General features: G+C 27.6%; 2 protein-coding genes across 2 annotated transcripts; one reads left to right on the top strand and one right to left on the bottom strand.

Moving 5' to 3' along the window:
* Positions 1 to 194: 194 nt before the first annotated feature.
* Positions 195 to 8481, bottom strand: LOC132949906 (MD-2-related lipid-recognition protein-like). Its single transcript, XM_061021030.1, has 3 exons — positions 8282 to 8481; positions 7203 to 7319; positions 195 to 690 (listed from the first exon to the last, which is right to left on the bottom strand). The coding sequence occupies exons 1-3, from the start codon at positions 8370 to 8372 to the stop codon at positions 425 to 427; spliced, it is 474 nt and encodes a 157-aa protein (XP_060877013.1). The 5' UTR covers positions 8373 to 8481; the 3' UTR covers positions 195 to 424.
* LOC132949903 (T-cell immunomodulatory protein-like) lies at positions 5817 to 17502 on the top strand. Its single transcript, XM_061021026.1, has 4 exons — positions 5817 to 5945; positions 15132 to 15777; positions 16034 to 16689; positions 16753 to 17502. Exons 2-4 carry the CDS (start codon positions 15258 to 15260, stop codon positions 17263 to 17265), a joined length of 1689 nt encoding a protein of 562 aa, XP_060877009.1. The 5' UTR covers positions 5817 to 5945; positions 15132 to 15257; the 3' UTR covers positions 17266 to 17502.
* Positions 17503 to 18256: the final 754 nt, after the last annotated feature.

Genomic DNA, 18256 nt, shown 5'->3' with positions numbered 1-18256 from the left:
TGTGTGTGTGTGTGTGTGTGTGTGTGTGTGTGTGTGTGTGTGTGTGTGTGTGTGTGCGTGTGTGTGCTGTGCTGTGCATGTTTGCGAACGGAGAGATGTACTTAATGGAACAAACAGAGACGGACGTTTCATTTTTGTTTTGTAATTGCACACCAGAAAAAAAGTCTGTTAAACATCAAATAAAAATATAACAATGCCAACAGTACATAATATGTATAATATATTAATATATAATATTGTATTACTATTATACGATAGTTATGTATATAAATAGTTATAGGTAATATAGGTATATCTTTGAAGTTATATTATATTATTAAATAATATAACGAATAATGATGTGTTATATTTATATTATAATTGTCATTATGGGTTCCAATATATTATAATATGTATAGGTAGTTGCGAGTATTTTCCATTTCCGTTAAACGATCTTAATATCGAATTTAAAGCAGCATACGTCCTTCCTACTGGCTTTAGGTCCGTCGTCCCAGAACTTCAACTTAACTGTGTAACTGTCCTTAGGATATTTCGTGGTTATGTATAAAGTGTACAGCCAATCCTGTTCGACGTTCATCACAATGGGACAATCTGTGTACAAGCATGCGTTCGAGTCCATGTCCATAAACGGCAAATCCCCCGTAGGAGTTTCAGCGTATAGTCTTGTCTTTGGTTTCTTCGAACCGAATTCTGAAATTTATTTTTAAATTATTTAATTTTATTAAATGCAAAGAAAAGTCAAAAATTTTAATATCACAAAATGTAATATAATATATTATGAGTATTTATCTGGATCTATAAAACTATGGTTATTGTGAGTGTTCAAAGTATTATAAGTTCTAATTTATAATGTTTAAAATAGGTAGATAATATAATAACATTTATGTAAAACGTAATTTAATCTTAAACAAAAACAAGCTAAAACAAATTTTAAACTTTTATTGCGCCATTGCGTTTAATTATATTATTAAGTTTATTACAGGTTATTTGAAGGTAACTAGAACGATATGTTATTACAAATGAATCTATTATATTATGTTGATTAATAGTATACCTATTACCTATGGGCTTAGATTCAGATAAATTACAATTTTTTAACTATAAACATTTAAAAATTACGTTATAAAATGAAAACGAACTAAATATAGAAAATATTTACTCAAATAAATAAATAATGTTTTTTAAGTAGTACTGTAAATGTTGTTTTTACTATCTTAGTTTTTTTGTTTTTTTAATTATTTATTGTTTTCATAAATATTTTACAATATCATATTTGTACTGGACTTAAAGTAACTAACGTAAGTCAGTAAGTCAGTCAAGTAAGTAACGTAAGTATAACCTAACCACGCATAAGCGATTTCATTAGTAATACCTAAACTAATAAATAATAATATACCAAATAATAATTGTTTATTTATTATTATTATCATATTTACTTACATACTAACATACTTATTACTTACTTATATTTACTTTGACTCTAATAACTAACTAAATATAAGCCTAGAGGCTAGAAGTAAAACATAGTTTAAAAAAAAGTGTCATCTTTCACTATGTTTACGTTAAATAAAAATATTAATTACACTATCGGTAAAAAGTGAAACATGATGGTTTATTAGGTACTATAATAGTATATTATATTTGTTATACATAGTTTACTACTCAGGTATTACTAGTTTTAAACTTTTATATTAATGGTTTCATTATATTTTTAATTTAAGAATTATAATATCAAGTATCCACCTAAATTTTACATAATATTAGTATTAATATTCGATAAATCACGTTCCAATTAACAGAAAATCATATTTACAGAAGCTGAATTTATTATAATATTATTATAATATAGTGTTTAGGTACCTAACTATTTAAACTATTTTTGGTTTGGATTGTAGAATTTTTACGACGGTAAATTTGTAATAGTTTAGTATAGGTGATAATATTATAATTATAGATACCTAACAAGTTTTACATACGCCAACCAGACAACAAACCCATCGCCATCCGAATTCCTTGTAGCATTTTTATTCGCATCCGGGGATACTGCAGACGAGGAATGTCGGCGGATGTACGTATAATTATACAACCGTGTTCTATTATAACTACAAGTAGGTACGTTTCCTATTCAAATGGCTATTCAATGAAAACTGTGTCACTATATATTTTTTCAGCTTTTTTTCATCGTATGAACACTGTTTATTATATTATTATACGACAATAATAAGTCATATTATATTTTAATTATGGATATTATAATTTTTTTGAGAAATTTTTTCCAAATAATAGTTTTATAATTAGGTAAAATTATTTCTATTGCAGCTTTGTAAATATTCTCTTATGATTCAAATACTAATCAAAATGTATGTCGACAATAAATGTAGTTGTTCGCATTGATGCTATTATGCTATGTTATTGGTATTAAGGAAGGATTTTGTCAGTTTCGAATTCTAAAATTCCATTTGTTAAATTGTATTTATGTAATAGTTGTTTATTAATTGTATTTAGTGTTTAGCCTTTTACAGTTTTACTGATTGTATTTGAATGTGTTTGTTTGAACATTATTATATTATTATGTGGGGAAAATTGTATATAAAAAACCGATTTACAGTGTACAGCTTATATAGATAGGATAAAGTAATTTTTAGTGTGTTGAATGTGTGTTGCAGACTGCAGTATACGTTAAATACCTACCTATACCTATATATATATATATTTCTATTTTATTGAAACATAATATCATCGAATACTGTGCTATTGTAATTCAAATTATTGATACCCACTATAGCAGTTAAGCCTTATTTTTCTAATCTGATATCTATATAGAATATAGATAAGAACTACGTATTAATATTATTTACATGCTAAAATTAAGTAAAAATACCTTTTTTATCTTTAATTAATTTATATAATTTTTCCATTATTTAATGTAAGTATATAATTAAAAATATGAATTTTGATTATGTAATAAATTATTTTATAATTAAGAAGTTATCAAAAAGGAAGGCTTGACTCAAGGTACAAGTTATTTATGCTATATAATTCATAAGTAATAGGCAATAGTCAACAGATAATAGTATAGTCTACATAATATAATATATATTATTATATATATAATTTGACGTGTCTTCACTAACTGATTGATCAATATAGAGCCTAAACTATGATGGTTAAGATTTGAAATTTGCATGGTACCTTCGTACCAACATGTAAGGGTGCACTAAGAAAAGATATTCCAAAATTCACACTTTAAAAAGGTGCTCACGCATGGATTTTGAGATCCGCAATGGAAATTGAAAATTTTGTTTTGTTTATAAATGGTTACCATAGCAGGCTACATTTTATAATAGTCATCGTAATAATTAGAATCTACTTTTTTCTATATAAATGGTTATTGGTGGCCTTTGGTAATCGGACATATTATGATATAAAAGCATGCATCCAATCGTCGTGTTTATGGCGTAGTCGGGTGGTCATCTAATATCGTCTATATAGGTAGAATATTATATGGTATATACCATATATGAACGATATTAGATTTGTATTAAGATATATGTGCCTATATAGATAAAATACGGAGTGTAACAGAAAGACCTGTCAGAAATAACTTTTGTTCTAATCAATAATTAAACATTTTTTTTATATATAATGTATTGACTATTGCGCTATACACGCGCAATAGAACATTTTTAAGACTCATTAATTTGAAAAGTAATAACTTTAAAAATATATATATATTTATATTTTACAAGAACATCGAGGTATTTAAAAATGCTCCTAAAATATTTTAAAAAAAGTTTATTTTTTAAGTTAAAATATTTTTTACGACTGGATCAACTTTACTAAATAATGAGATTTCAAAAAATTGGAAAATATAAACCAGATCAACATTTTTCTAAAAACATTATTTACGAATTGGCTATTTTGAATTTTTATATATCAGAATTAAATTTTTTAGTCAGTATTAAAAAATAAATAAAATTTACTATGCCGGGCATCTTAAAATAATTTTAAAGAACTAAATTAAAAAATAACAAAAGCTATTTAATTTGTCAGATCTTTTTCTGACAGTAAGCCACCACCCCCTCCCACCCCCAGGCCGTCCGCCTGCCAGGTCGTGGGGCATAGGCTATAGATGTAATTGACATAACTAGTTGTTTTTGTCAATAAACGATGGGGGCCGGGGAGCTGTAATGCAAATCGTGGTTCTCTCCCCGGTCCTTGATAATTCAGAAAAAAAAAGGAACTTTATAAGTATTTTAGACTTTAGTAAGAAATAAATAAACGATGCGAATTATCAACTTATAATAGCTGTGTTCTAGCGCTGGAAAGTTTCAAAATGTGTGTACCTAAGTGTAATAAATTATTAGATATAAATTTATAAACTACAACTTCTGCTCAAAATTATTTTTTTTGTATATTCATCGTTGAATTCAAATGCACGTTACACATTACACAATTATTCAGAGACTTACTCAACGACTAGGTACGCTCGAAACCTACCCATAGCAGAGTGAATTTACCTAACGCTAAATATTATTCTATAAGTAGTACTTATAACTCACAGACTCAAGGAAGGACTTGAATAAAAAATAATAGATACTTTATGACAGTTCAATATTTAAGATGTTATTTATTAAGTTATATTAATTGTTTAACTATTAATTAAAATCCATTTAGAATTAATTAAAATGATAATAACTATAGGTACCTATATCTAATCAGCGAGTATTCGTATTTAATAAATGATTAATTTGTGATTTAGGCATTACCCATTCGAGATGATCTACTCTTTAACCGATTTTGAAATTAATTGCTATTCAATTCAATTCAAGTACCTACCTACCTACCTATTTATTGTTAATTATTATAAATAGAACGACCTTTAATAATACTTTATTATATAAACATTTTTCTGGGTGAACAAAATTTATAGATATTTGAAGGTATTAAAACAATATAACTGCACTTTTGATAATAACTAATAAGTATACTTTGCAACACAACAAATTAATACATAATCATATATTTTAGTATGCTATCTTTAACACTTACCAATATTTATATTTACCTATCTTTGTAAAATTGCCATCAAGCGTAGAAGCAAATAAATAATACAATTTAAAAATTAACTTATACAAATAATAGGTATAATACAATACAATATATTTGATTTATTTAGCTTTATTTATAATGACTAATTAGTAATAAGTAATAACACAATAGCCGCAACCCACTTGTGATCTTAAAGTGCATTTTTTTATGTTTAAACATTACAGTTCAACAATGTAACTTTAAACTTAACTCTTTGTTTATTCAATTAAATATTCCATTAGTATTAAACTCTTTGGTTTATATCAACATGATATATTGATAGCCCTATAGTATAGTTAAGAGTGAAAGCTTTTAGTTTTAACACAAAAAAAATCGCGTACGTGGTGAATATAATATGTAAGTAATTTGTATATGGTACTATTTATATCATTTTTGTTAATAAAACATTTGTATGCACAATCATTATTAGATATATTTTTAACTTTTTTTTGTTTCCGTATTATCGATGACCGGGGAAAAAACCGCGATTTGCATTACAGCTCCACGGCCCCCGATATATTCTTAACTTAATGAATATGATGTACCTACTTACTTCAGTAACAAATCAATTAATTAGGTATACCTAACCAAATTTATCGTTATAATTTTAACTATCTTTGTTATATTTTATTTTGTAGAGTCTGAACTGAGCGATCAGCAAAGAGTGTATTTATTTTACGGTGAGTGTTTTTATTTTAAATAAATTTTGGATCAAATATTTTACTTGAGTGTAGTTTGTTTGAGTTAGTGTGTATACTAAAGTGCTATTTTTCTGTTTTCATATTTTATATTTTCAACGCTGTCAGATTTTAAAACGTCGGAGAAGATATTTCAATTATATAAGTACTAATTCGGTAGGTATGTTTGATTTTGAATCATAAAAAATAATAATTAAATTAAAATATTAAAGAATATAATAAAAATTATACATAATGAATTATCCATGTAATAAATCAATAGCTTTAGGAGGTACTAATAAATATGTTGGATTTTATTTTTTTTTTCAATGATAACTTATATATATAACTTAAATTGTTTTTATTTTTATTTATATAGTTAGGTATTAAGGTTTTATTCATTATTATTTATTATATTACATTATTACTAGGTTTATTTTTATTATGCCATGTTATATTAACTGTGTTGTATTATAAATTATTAAGGTAGTTCGTATGTACTGCCAAATTTGTATGAATATAGATAGGTATAGCCGTATGGGTACTGTCATAGTGTCAATGTATGTATTATATTGTAAATTGGGATTGATTTCCGTAAATAAGGATCATTATTATTTTTTTTTTTATGGGAGACACTGAAAATTGAAACATGTAAAGTAATTAGGTACCATGCGTAGTTATTAAGGTATATTATAATAATTAATATATTACATGAAATATGAATGTGTCTTATATAATGACTATAATAATATTATTTATCTATTATATATCTATGTATAGCCTATACTATTCCAACTTGTAGAGTCCCTATAGGTATTTACGACGATAAACAAAAACTAAGAATTTGCATATAATTTACGAGTTCGTAACTTATTATTCGACGCAAAATTTATCATTGAGTATATGAGCACGAGAGGTATAGTTGTTAAAGCAAGATTTTTTTTTATAAATACTTCAGTAATTTTTAATTTTTTCTGTACGTTTATCATTTAATTTTAATTTGGACTTCAATTGATTTCAATTTCACTTTTATTGAAAAAAAAAAAGCAATGTATAGTATTTAAAATTTACTATTCCGATACATAATTTTAAAAATATTTTGATAAACATTACATGCTATTGTCAGTTGTCACTGTAATATAGGAGACCTGCGCGTCTTATTATCTTATGTTTATAAGATAATTCACTTTTATTAGAAATATGCGTTCAATGTGTTATGAGCATTGTGCATGCTGCACGGTGAATGCACTGTTGATTTCGGCTATCAACCATAGGTATACCTACGCGACTTATGCGTTTCCTGGTGTTTTATATGAATAATATTAGTTATTACACCTATATAATATTATAACGATTTTTTCGGTGTTTTATTATTATTGTGTTATTATACCGTTAACTTTTACTAGACGTATTGAAGAATATTTATATACATACTAGCTATATATTTAAATGTGATAGACGCGCTACTGTTTTGTTGTACTTGACATGGTTCGTGGTCTAAAGCTTCGGGACATGGATCAATAAACACATCATATACTTCACATCTAGCATCTGAAAAAAGAAAATATAAACAGTGAAACAGTAAGTATAATAAAAAAAAAGGTGTGCAAGTGGGTACCGCTCTACGCTTCTGCTGTACAGTAGAACATCCACTGTAATAGATGTGTTAAATACTTAAATATGAATTTAATTATATAAAATCATTGTATACGAAAAACGAATCTGAGTGAAGACCAATACAACTAAGTATATATATTTTATGATATTATTGCTATTAAACTACTAAAGTCATTTATTTTACTATTAGGAATAGATAGAGTAAATAAAAAAATGTTTGCTATAAACATTACATTTAAAAATGTCATTGTGTGTATAAAATATAATAATATAATATACTACGTTTCAAGTACCCACGAAAATAATATTTTTAAATCACAACAAAATAACAACAATTTATATTCCTCATTAGAAATTGTAATCGACATTTTTAGAAACAAACAAAATAAAAGTTAAAATTTTAAATAAATAGCTTAAAAAGAGTTAAAATATTTTAAAATTAGGTCTTATATGGAAAATTGTCATAGGTATAGTCATTGGTGGAAACTAAAAGTACCTACTTATCTAAAGCTATTCGTTTTTGAGTTACCTACCACAAAAAAACAAGATCGATTAAATTTTCAAAAACTAGTTTTGCGTATAATTTCCTGTTTTTCTTCTTTTTTTTTTGTTTTGGAAACTACTGGGAATTTTTTCAAAGCTCTCGAAAGTTTCAACTAGATCCATTTTGTTACCAGAAACTAACATCAACACTGAAAATCGAAGAATTTTTTCTATTATTTTATGTGTACCCTGACTCAAATAACAATTTAAAAAAACACAAAACCGTAAAATCAACGCATTTAGTGTTCCGCTTAAAAGTTAAAAACGGAGAAATATTCGATCGACATAATAATATAATTTATAACTTATAAGTTATAAGTTATAACCAATGCGAGTATCAATTCCATACTCACTCCGGCACATGCGAAAGTCGGTGACTTCTTCGGCGTTCACTGCACTTGCAGCAAACATTAATCCTACTACAGTTAACACGAAAATCACCATTGTGTCTCGGTATATTAGTAACGTATACAATAATGACTAGCACGAGAAAACTTTAATTTCAGTGCAAGTGGTTTTTGGTACAATTACCTACTGCGATAACCCACGGTGAGGTTGTCGTTTATAAATATTGTGGAGCACCCGAGCACTCAATTTTTTATGTTGAGACAACACTCAAAGTGGGGGTTTATCCAACGCATTTAATTCATATACCAAATGTAAGGTACATACGCAGGTTATATGTCTATTGTGTATAGTGTATTAGTGTGTATACATTATATTGGTTATAGATATATCAAATAATACGATGCTTGTTTATACTTTATAGTACCTACCTATACTTCAATACTCGTGTCTTGTATATTATGTCCACAAGTACAGCTGGTACCTATATACCTAGCCTATAACCTAACCTACATACCTAGCCATACAGGCTGATTTTTAAGCGTGCTCACCCCAATATTATGTTTAAATTATGTATATATATTAAAATTCTAAACTTTGAAATTTTTAAGTGTAGTTAAAGAAGATAGGTTTCCGAATACCTATATACTTAAATCATTTCACAATATTTAATGAGTAGCAGTAGCGTATCCCCCCCCCCCCCCCGAAATGTTGAGAAAATTTAAAAATTATTCTAATAGTCTATGATAGTCGCTCAAAAAGTCTTAAATTGTATTTAAAATATTTAAAAATGTGCCATAAGTATTAACACTTTTCAGCACATCTATCTGTGCTAGTACGCATTTAATGTGTAAAAGTGTAAAAGTTGATCAGCCCCCGCCAAAAAAAATCCTGGCTACGCCACTGGTGAGTAGGTACTTATCCTGTGGCGTATACTAAGATTGGTAAATTTAACTTAAATATTAAGACACGAAACACCTATAGTCAATAAACCATTAAATGGCGGATAACAGATACATTAATGAAAATTAAAAATACAATATTGATTTGTATCAGTTTAAACTTTTCCTAAGCTATTTTGATTAGTTGCAGTTATTCGGCGCAGTTTCGATTATTTTGAACCAACAACTATAGGTATGTAGGTACTTAATCATCTAAAAAGAATCAAGATTATAGGGGTATGCCGTTAAATTCTATCAAATATGCTTACAAATTCGTTCTCTGATTACCAAGTAATCCCGATTTACATAATATGAAAGATTCAAAACCATCTAAAATTTAAATAATAATTTATTAATTCTATGATTATCCACATATTTTAAATACCCGTAGGTAACTCTATAGGTACTTAAAATGTTTTTGATAAATTATGATGGTCTTGAAAAGTATAACTTTCCATCTTATCTATAAAGATAAATATTTTAAATGCTAAAATAGGTAGTAATTACCTATATAAATAAATATATTTGTTTAATGATAATGTTTTTCCTAAGATTGTTTTAGATGTGATTTATTTAATAACTATAATTAAGAACACTATACATTATAAGAACATTATGAGTCATCTATAACAGTTTAAAATGTATATTGCATTAATATATAAGAGTAAGTGCTATACTTATCTATTTATGATTTTATCCACTGCACTTTCAATTATTTTTAATCTTCTGCCCAATAGTATATCTCGGATCCACTCAACCATTATTGTACCTATATAAGAACATGTTTGGTTTATAGTTTTCATTATAATATGTATTGATTCCATATCTAGTTATGACTTATAAACATTAAAAAGTATATATGTAGTATAGTTGCCGAATACAAAGAAACTATTTCTTTAAACAAAATGTGTGTTTTTAGCTTATATATAGGTACTTACTCAAAAACTACTAGACTGATTTTGACAAAAATCTCAGATATCGTTTTCAGACAAATCAGAAAAGTTTAGAGATTTGTTTGTACCACGTTAAGAAATATAGCAAGTGCTAAATATAATCCGCGACTTGCAATTATTGCCCATCTATGTATGTTGAATTATTTCACAAATCAAGGCGTAAACAGACGTCGATTATCCCGTGAACTGAGGTACACTAACCGCCGAGATACTCCTATATTTAAGTACTTTATTAGTTTATTATATTACTATATTTTAGTATTTTTATTTGTTAATTTTTCCGGATGAAGTTGGCCGTCGGGTTATACAGCTAGTATTATTTATATGTAGGTACATCTATATTCTATGATGTATCCGATATCTTCAAAAATCCAGACTTGAATTTTTTTTATTTTTCTCAATTTCATCGATCGGCTACTAGGCCATTATAGTTTACTTTATATTTATATAACAACTTTATTAAGCGGACAGTCCACCTTGTGGGTTGCCAAAAGACATAGTGAACTTATTAAATATTGGTATACATAGGATTGTTGCAAAATCTTAAAATTAGTTTTATATAGTAAAAAGTTATACAAATATAAATACAATTATTATAAAAAAGATAAAGTATCTACTAGATAGAATTGATGAAGATTTAAAAACAAAAGATAAAAAGAAAATATTACAATCTATTACAGAATATGTGCCAGAGATGGGAAGTCCTACGAATGTAAGTGATAGTTTATAATATTGAGTGTATCCTTCAGAATGGACAAACATATTTTCAGTATAGATCATAGATGTTTAATCCGTGCACATTTTTTTCCGTGTGGGTCTTGAAAAATTTTCTCAGAAAACAAGATGCGGTTCCTCGGACACCGAACCATAAACCCACGACGTCGCAGTTGTTAATGCTATATTGGTTCTTTAGCAAGAGGGACACAATATGGTGGTAGATCACCCTCTTTTCCTCGTCCACTACTGTGTCCTGCCGGGGGTTATTTGTTTCCCAACGAATTGTTTTGGGTCTAATAGTTCGCAGTACAGGTTGTGTTTATATTAGGCTATACTATTGAATTTCCTTTAAGAATTATGTTGATTGTTGTTGTTTGATTGGAGGTCAGTAAACAGTATATAGTTAGGTATTCTTACCTACAATAATCTTTCATATGCCAAAAGCCATAGAGCATTGTTGCCACCCAACAGGGTACCAGGAAGTTGGGAAGTAGTTAAAATAAGAGCCATTCGGTCTAAATTTTTAACTCTCCATATGTCCATACGTCAATTTAGTATACACTTCAAAAATACACGTTTATTTAGGAAAATAATAAACAACATATAAATAACTGAAATACATTTTCATATTAAATCCAGTCTCAACTAATAGCTAGAATTTTAAAAATATAGTAATTTTTGATCAACACTTCTACTATTCTCAATATAATAAACAAATTATACGAAAAAAAAACTTTTAAATTTTAACAGATGATTTGAACTCTCACTGTTAAATCAGTATAAATTAAAATAAATTATAGTTAATATCACACAAATGTCACATTATTTATATTAAAAACTTTTTTTGAATGACAAGTCACAAGAACTATTTAAAAAACAAAACAATAATAGAAACCAATAATTACATTTTTTTCTGATCCCAATCTTAATTTGTGACTACACTGATTTTGGAAAACATATTAAATACCGGAGTGGAGCGATAAATGTATTGATTTTACAATGATGTGTGTTTGTTTTTTTCATGTGTGTAAGTACATTTATTTTTATGTAATTGAATCGGTCATTTCAAAAACAACACGAGTCATAAATTAAAATTCTACACAAGCCACTTATAATAACTTAGTTATACAAGTCATTGATTTATGATGTTTTTGCAGCGATTCTAGTTTCTTTAAAACAATATTTTCATTTTAATATGAGTCTGACAAATGTTTTTTTTTACACAGAATATATGTGTACTACCTATGTAAATAATCAAGTTTGACAAAAATTTATTTTTGTAAAAACGGCGGTGCCTTAGGTATGTCGTTTTTGGAATGACAGATTCAATTAGTATTATATAATCTCATCCTAATTGTATATTGAATTAAACTGTAAAACTATAAAAATTATTACACAATGTCACAATAACCCAGTAATACTACATAATATTATTGTTTATACATTTTTCGGTTGCTGCTTTAAATTTTTCCTGCATACTTAAATATTATAATTAAATAAAACTGCAACGTTATAATTTAATTAAACTTTTTTTTTAAATAGTTTACGAGTAACACAACTTAACAAGAGATTATAAAAAACATGTATGTCGCACACACAATAGTCACACACACACACACGTCAGAATATAAGCGAAGAAACTAATACATTTCATATTATTATACATAGGTTATCCGTTATCGGTAATTAGTCGGGTTTTCTATACAATTTCGCCAAGATATTTTTGACCAACGAAGCTTTGTCCCTTATTGTTCTATACGCTTATTATACCTACCTACACTGTCTTATAGGTATATCACTGAAGACTGAATAACGTTCTTGAACGTCGTCCACGCTGTCATAAATGTATTGGACATTTGAACATCATTCTCCAACCAAACTGGTAATAACGTAATAATTATCAGATTTGACAAAAAGTTTTTTTTATAAAAAATATGACGTTATTCCGTGAGTAGATATTGATTGGAACACCCGAACAGCGCACTTACGTCTGACCCCCGACATCCATAGAGGTCTATTACCATGGACTATTACTATTTAATAGATCTATGTTAGTGTCGAGCTTCGCGTTAAATGTAATATTTTAATAGGTAATTATGGACCTATTCATATTAATAGGTCTATGGTAATAGTACATTTGTAATACATTCGTACAGTAGGTAATACATAAGTCCATTTATCCACCTTGCATTAGTCACTTAATTACTGATTATATTATGTAAAAACGATATTTTGTGAATTTGTCACTTATATACATTCACCGAAGACGTCATGAGTGCATTTGCGGTAAGTATCACAATAATTATGCCTATTTAAACTGTACCTAAATGGCTGAATACAATTGCATATAGATATCAATAACTAATATATTTGTGAATGCTCAGTAGGTACATAATATATTGGTATGCTTGATGTAAATATTATACTTGATCAATTAAATAAATATGTACTAAATTTAGTTTATAATTTCCAACCTAACCTAACCTCCTAAGCTATTTATTGTCAGTTTTAAAAGTAAAACAAATATTTATATTTATTTAAACAAAAAGTGCTAAGGACTTCTTTATTTTATACATAAAACGGTTTGCTTAGTACTTATCTATTTTGTTGATACAAAAATAAATTTCTCTGTAGATGATACTGTTATTCTTATTCATTAAAAAAGTGTTGAAAAACTACATTCTGAAGCTAATAAAATATTTAATATTGTAACATCATGGTTCATTAATATTTATCTAGAGTTAAATTTAAATAAAACTAAACATATAATCATTAATATTCAAAATAAACTCATGATAAAAAATGGCATCCAAGCGGCCCTAATGCTTCCTGTCTAAGTAATAGGTGCTTCCACTAATTGCCCTTGAACTTATATAGAAATAGTATAATTCATCAAATATTTAGGAATATATTATACTGATTCGGGATTCCCAATTAAAATGGAATTTACATTTAGATTATGTTATGAATTTAAGTCGTAAATTCTTTTATGTTTAAGATTAATTTTAACTCTCGATTTTATTCTCGACAAGCGCAGCAACTTAAAATTATTTATATTTTCTTATTTCAATCAATAATTACATGGTATATAGGGGAGGGGGTTTCTTTTGATATCCACTCGAGCAAATTAAAATCAACTATATGAATAAGATTATTAAATTTATTTTAAAAGTGCCAATTCTTATTTGTTCTAAATATATTTATAAAATATTTCTTAAACTTTGATAAACTCTTCACTAAGTGTACTTTTCTATAAACTTTTAACTATAAAATTAATTTACCAATATAATGTACCTAGCCATAATTATAAATTATAATACTAGATTTAAAATAATATATGAACGCCATTGTACCTATTTGTAAAAAAAAATTTTGGAAATAAAAGTGGCTTAAATCACGCAATTTCGCTTTGTAGACAGATAGAAATAAATATAAAGTAGTTCACTAGTTATAATCATTTTAAATGTTCAATAATAAGGAAGATTCATTTATTATGAATTTCTAGAATATTGTATTTTTTTAAATCTTTCTTTTTACTTGTACTTTTTTTGTTTTTAGTCTTTTCCTAAGTATGTATGGCATATGTTTTTAGTATATTTATTAAGTATTTATGGTAATTATTATTTTATTTATTTTAATAACTCAAAACCTTCAATACAAGCTTTAGATTAAAGAAGGTATGCAGACGATTGATGTACCTATGAAATAAAATGTATTAATTGTTTTTTCCAAACTATTTATCTATCTATTTATAATACAGGTATTTATTAAAATACAATAGGTAATCAATTTAAAATATCTAAAAAAACACTGATGATAATATTATAATAGTTACCTTTGAGTTCAGTCATATTTCAATTTACTCTAGTATTAAAACTGACAGAACTATAAATACTGAACGTAAATTTGTCATGTTATGAACTTACAAGCATATATCAATATAAATAGAACAGTGACAATAAACACGAGCATGGCGTATTTATTTCTTGTACATATATGGCTATATCATAGTTTAAATGTATGTATTTATATAGGTAGGTTCTTAGTGTTATTTCTTAACATTTATATTTTTTTTTATCCCTATTGTTAGCTTTACATTTTAAATATGCATTGTTTTATAGGTACACTTTAAGTAATATAAATTATAATATTATACATAACATATTGATTCTACCGAGGATTTTAACCATTACGTTATAATTGCTATAACAATTTAATTTTATAATTTATTATAAATTTGTTTTCAGATATTTTTATTAGCGGCTGTAAGTCATACATGTGTCTCTATTGACATCACATATTTCGTGTTTGGACATCATACTCAAGGACAACCCGCTGCATTTGGAGATTTCGATTCTGATGAACTTACTGATATGTTTGTACTAAAAGATCAAGGTCGATCTATTGAAATTATGTTTGGTTCCAGTGTTGAACCTTTTTTAAAGCCTGGTACACAAACAAAATGCAAGTTTTATAAACACCAAATTACATCGGTGGTGCCCGGAGACTTCAATGGCGATGCTTTTATGGATTTACTGGTTACTGTAAAAAAACCCATAACAGTTACATTAAGTAGGATTTTAAATTTACTTCCAGCAAATAAACAGGATAATGATTTGGATGTACATATACTGTGGGGACGATTAAATGTGTTGACATGTCCAAATGAAAATAAACCGCTTTTCACTATCATTGATCAACCTTTGGTTATTAACTATGATAATAATATGATAGTAGATTTATTTGGGGTCAAAAGAATGTCAAATGGTACAGCACAAAGAATGTTTTGGCTATTCGATTCAACTGGAAACTTTACAGAAATGGCAATGGAAAACAATAAATCTGAAGAGATAAGAATTCCCCAATCACACGGATTTGTAGACATAGGCGGAGGTTAGTTTTGAAAATAATAATATTTTTACCTATTAAACCACCGAATGTGTAATGTGTAAAATTGTCTTAATTGCAGTTGCGTGCTAGGGGTGGTTTTGGCCTTGAGTGTGTTTGACAAAATTAATGTAAAAAAAATGGTTTTATGTATTTTTTGAATAAAAAATAATTTTATTTCCTGTCCTTATGCTCTTCTACTTAATTTGAACATTGTTTCCTAATTTGTACTAATACGTCTTATTTATAAACTTATTTTCAGATGTTGCACCTGATTTATATTTAACGACTACAAAAGGATATGAAGTGTGGCTTTCTGATTCTGAAGTTAGTGCATTTATTTTTAACCAAACTATCTCATTTCCTGACAATTTAAAGGTTAAAAATGTTGGTCAGACAGCTTTCATGGATTTACAACTTAAAGGACGCATGGATCATATCGTGCCTGTTTGTTTTGATACAAAATGTATCAGCAGCGCTATTTATTTTTATGATTCAACTCGTTGGTATGATTTGAACATAAATTTCTATAATGGTAACAGTGTTTGGGGATTTGTACCACCAATGCCTAATGTACCATACCTAGAAACAATCACAGTGCGGCCTGGTGATTTCAATATGGATGGCTACCCCGATTTATTGTGCACATTATGTCTTGGTGGCAATTCAAAAAAAACAAAAGTAATTTTAATGGAAAACGTTGCTTGTACGACAGATTGTGAAGGGTTTGACAGAACTTTTGTTATTCGATGGGATTTACTTCAGGCAATGAATGGTAACAATAACAACATTATGGGAGCATTTTATGATTTTTTTCAAAATGGTATACTGGACGTGTTGTTGTTTAGTGGGGATAACGGAGAGTACAATATGTCAGCTTTTAAGAACAGTTTGGACTACGATGCAAATTTTTTGAAAGTAAGTATATATTTTTAAAAACATTTTTATAGTTTGCTTATCATATTGTGTTATTAATTGTAGGTAATGGTTGTCAGTGGTTTGACAAATAGCCAGTATGAAATGTTACCTAATCGATTAGGGAAAAAATCTCGTACATTTGGTGCTAACTTGCCTGGACCAAAAGTTAGTTATGTGACTACCACACAAGATGGGTATCCACGTCAAGGTATAGCTACACAGTTACCCCAGTCTGCATATTATTCTCTTTACTTGCCATACACGATATTTGGACTTGGGCGTACTCCTAACTTTGTCGATGAACTTACTGTATCGATTTTAAATGAAACTCGTTCTTGGACACAAATTATTCCAAATTCCCAAATGGTTGTAATTCTAAATTCAATAAATGATTCAAGTAGATGGAATGCTAAACTATTTCTGACGCCAAGCCGTTTAATATTTCGAAGTGCAGCTGCCCTTGCTGGAACATGCCTACTTATTTTAGTTACAATTGGAGTGCTGCACTTTAAAGAATTACAAGAAGATCGTATTGAAAAACGCAAGGAAGCGCATAAATTTAATTTTGTTATGTAGATCAAGTTTTTAAAATTTTTTTTATGTTCTGTTACTCTGATTATTATTATATTCATATTTATTATTAATTATTCAATAATAAATAAATACAACATTTCATTATGTATATAAGTAGGTACCTAATTAAAATTTTAATTTTGTTGAAAACTATTAATAAATCTATATGTAGTAATTTCCACCTATTTTTAATTCAAAAAAGCAGCTTATTTATTATAAGTTTAAAAAAAAGGATGGATATGTATGTACTGTTCTGCTGTACATAACATGGTGTCTTACGGGTCACTGTAATAGTGTAATGGATGTGTTAAATTTAAATTCAATGACATTAAAGCATTGTGTACAAAAAATGAATTTGAGCAAAGACGGTCTTTCAGCCTCTATTAATAAGTATATTTTATGATACTATTGCTATTAAAGTAATTTTTTACTATTAAATATAAGTAATACATTAATACAGTAGGTTGATTAATTTTTTCCAAAAAAATATCATTTAAATTCATCATTGTGTGTATAAAATATAAATACATAATAATTTACTTTAGAAGTTTCTAGTGCCCCCAAATAATATTTTTAAATTACAACAAAATAACTAACACCATTATTCTTCGTTTAAGTATTTAATTTTGTCCAAATTTGATAAAATATCTATAAAAAAAACTATACTTACCTATAATTTTTTTTTTGAATTTTCTGTTTAAAGTACTATGAAGTATGAACTACTTTTGAAAAACCTTGTTTTAAATGTTCTATCTACGTCGGGTCGCGGACAATTTGCGACAGCATATCAAGTAGGCAGATACCTGCAGCGGAGGATTGCGGACACGCCGCTGAGAGGTTATAAGTGCAGTTCAGCCACCTTGGTAGGCAATGTGCGAAAGTTCGATTTGATGAATGCTTGATCGATTAACAGTTGGCTACCAATATACAAAAAAAAAGCGAGTAAGTGGATGTCGCTCTGCTGTATAGTAGTTTATTAGCAGTTTGATTTCGA

Source organism: Metopolophium dirhodum, chromosome 8, assembly GCF_019925205.1.
Source record: "Metopolophium dirhodum isolate CAU chromosome 8, ASM1992520v1, whole genome shotgun sequence".
Lineage (NCBI taxonomy): Eukaryota > Metazoa > Arthropoda > Insecta > Hemiptera > Aphididae > Metopolophium > Metopolophium dirhodum.
Note: the sequence above shows the minus strand (reverse complement) of the source record. Positions and strands in the feature narration are given on the sequence as shown.

What these genes read in the sequence shown, in the direction of transcription:
- LOC132949906 (XM_061021030.1), bottom strand. Translation starts at nt 8,372, where the DNA reads ATGGTGATTTTCGTGTTAACTGTAGTAGGATTAATGTTTGCTGCAAGT. An exon ending in CGACTTTCGCATGTGCCGGA is followed by an intron (nt 7,320 to 8,281) that starts GTGAGTATGGAA and finishes TTCTTTTTTCAG; the next exon opens with ATGCTAGATGTGAAGTATAT. An exon ending in CACATTTAAATATATAGCTA is followed by an intron (nt 691 to 7,202) that starts GTATGTATATAA and finishes AATAAATTTCAG; the next exon opens with AATTCGGTTCGAAGAAACCA.
- LOC132949903 (XM_061021026.1), top strand. Translation starts at nt 15,258, where the DNA reads ATGTTTGTACTAAAAGATCAAGGTCGATCTATTGAAATTATGTTTGGT. An exon ending in ATTTGTAGACATAGGCGGAG is followed by an intron (nt 15,778 to 16,033) that starts GTTAGTTTTGAA and finishes ACTTATTTTCAG; the next exon opens with ATGTTGCACCTGATTTATAT. An exon ending in ACGATGCAAATTTTTTGAAA is followed by an intron (nt 16,690 to 16,752) that starts GTAAGTATATAT and finishes TATTAATTGTAG; the next exon opens with GTAATGGTTGTCAGTGGTTT.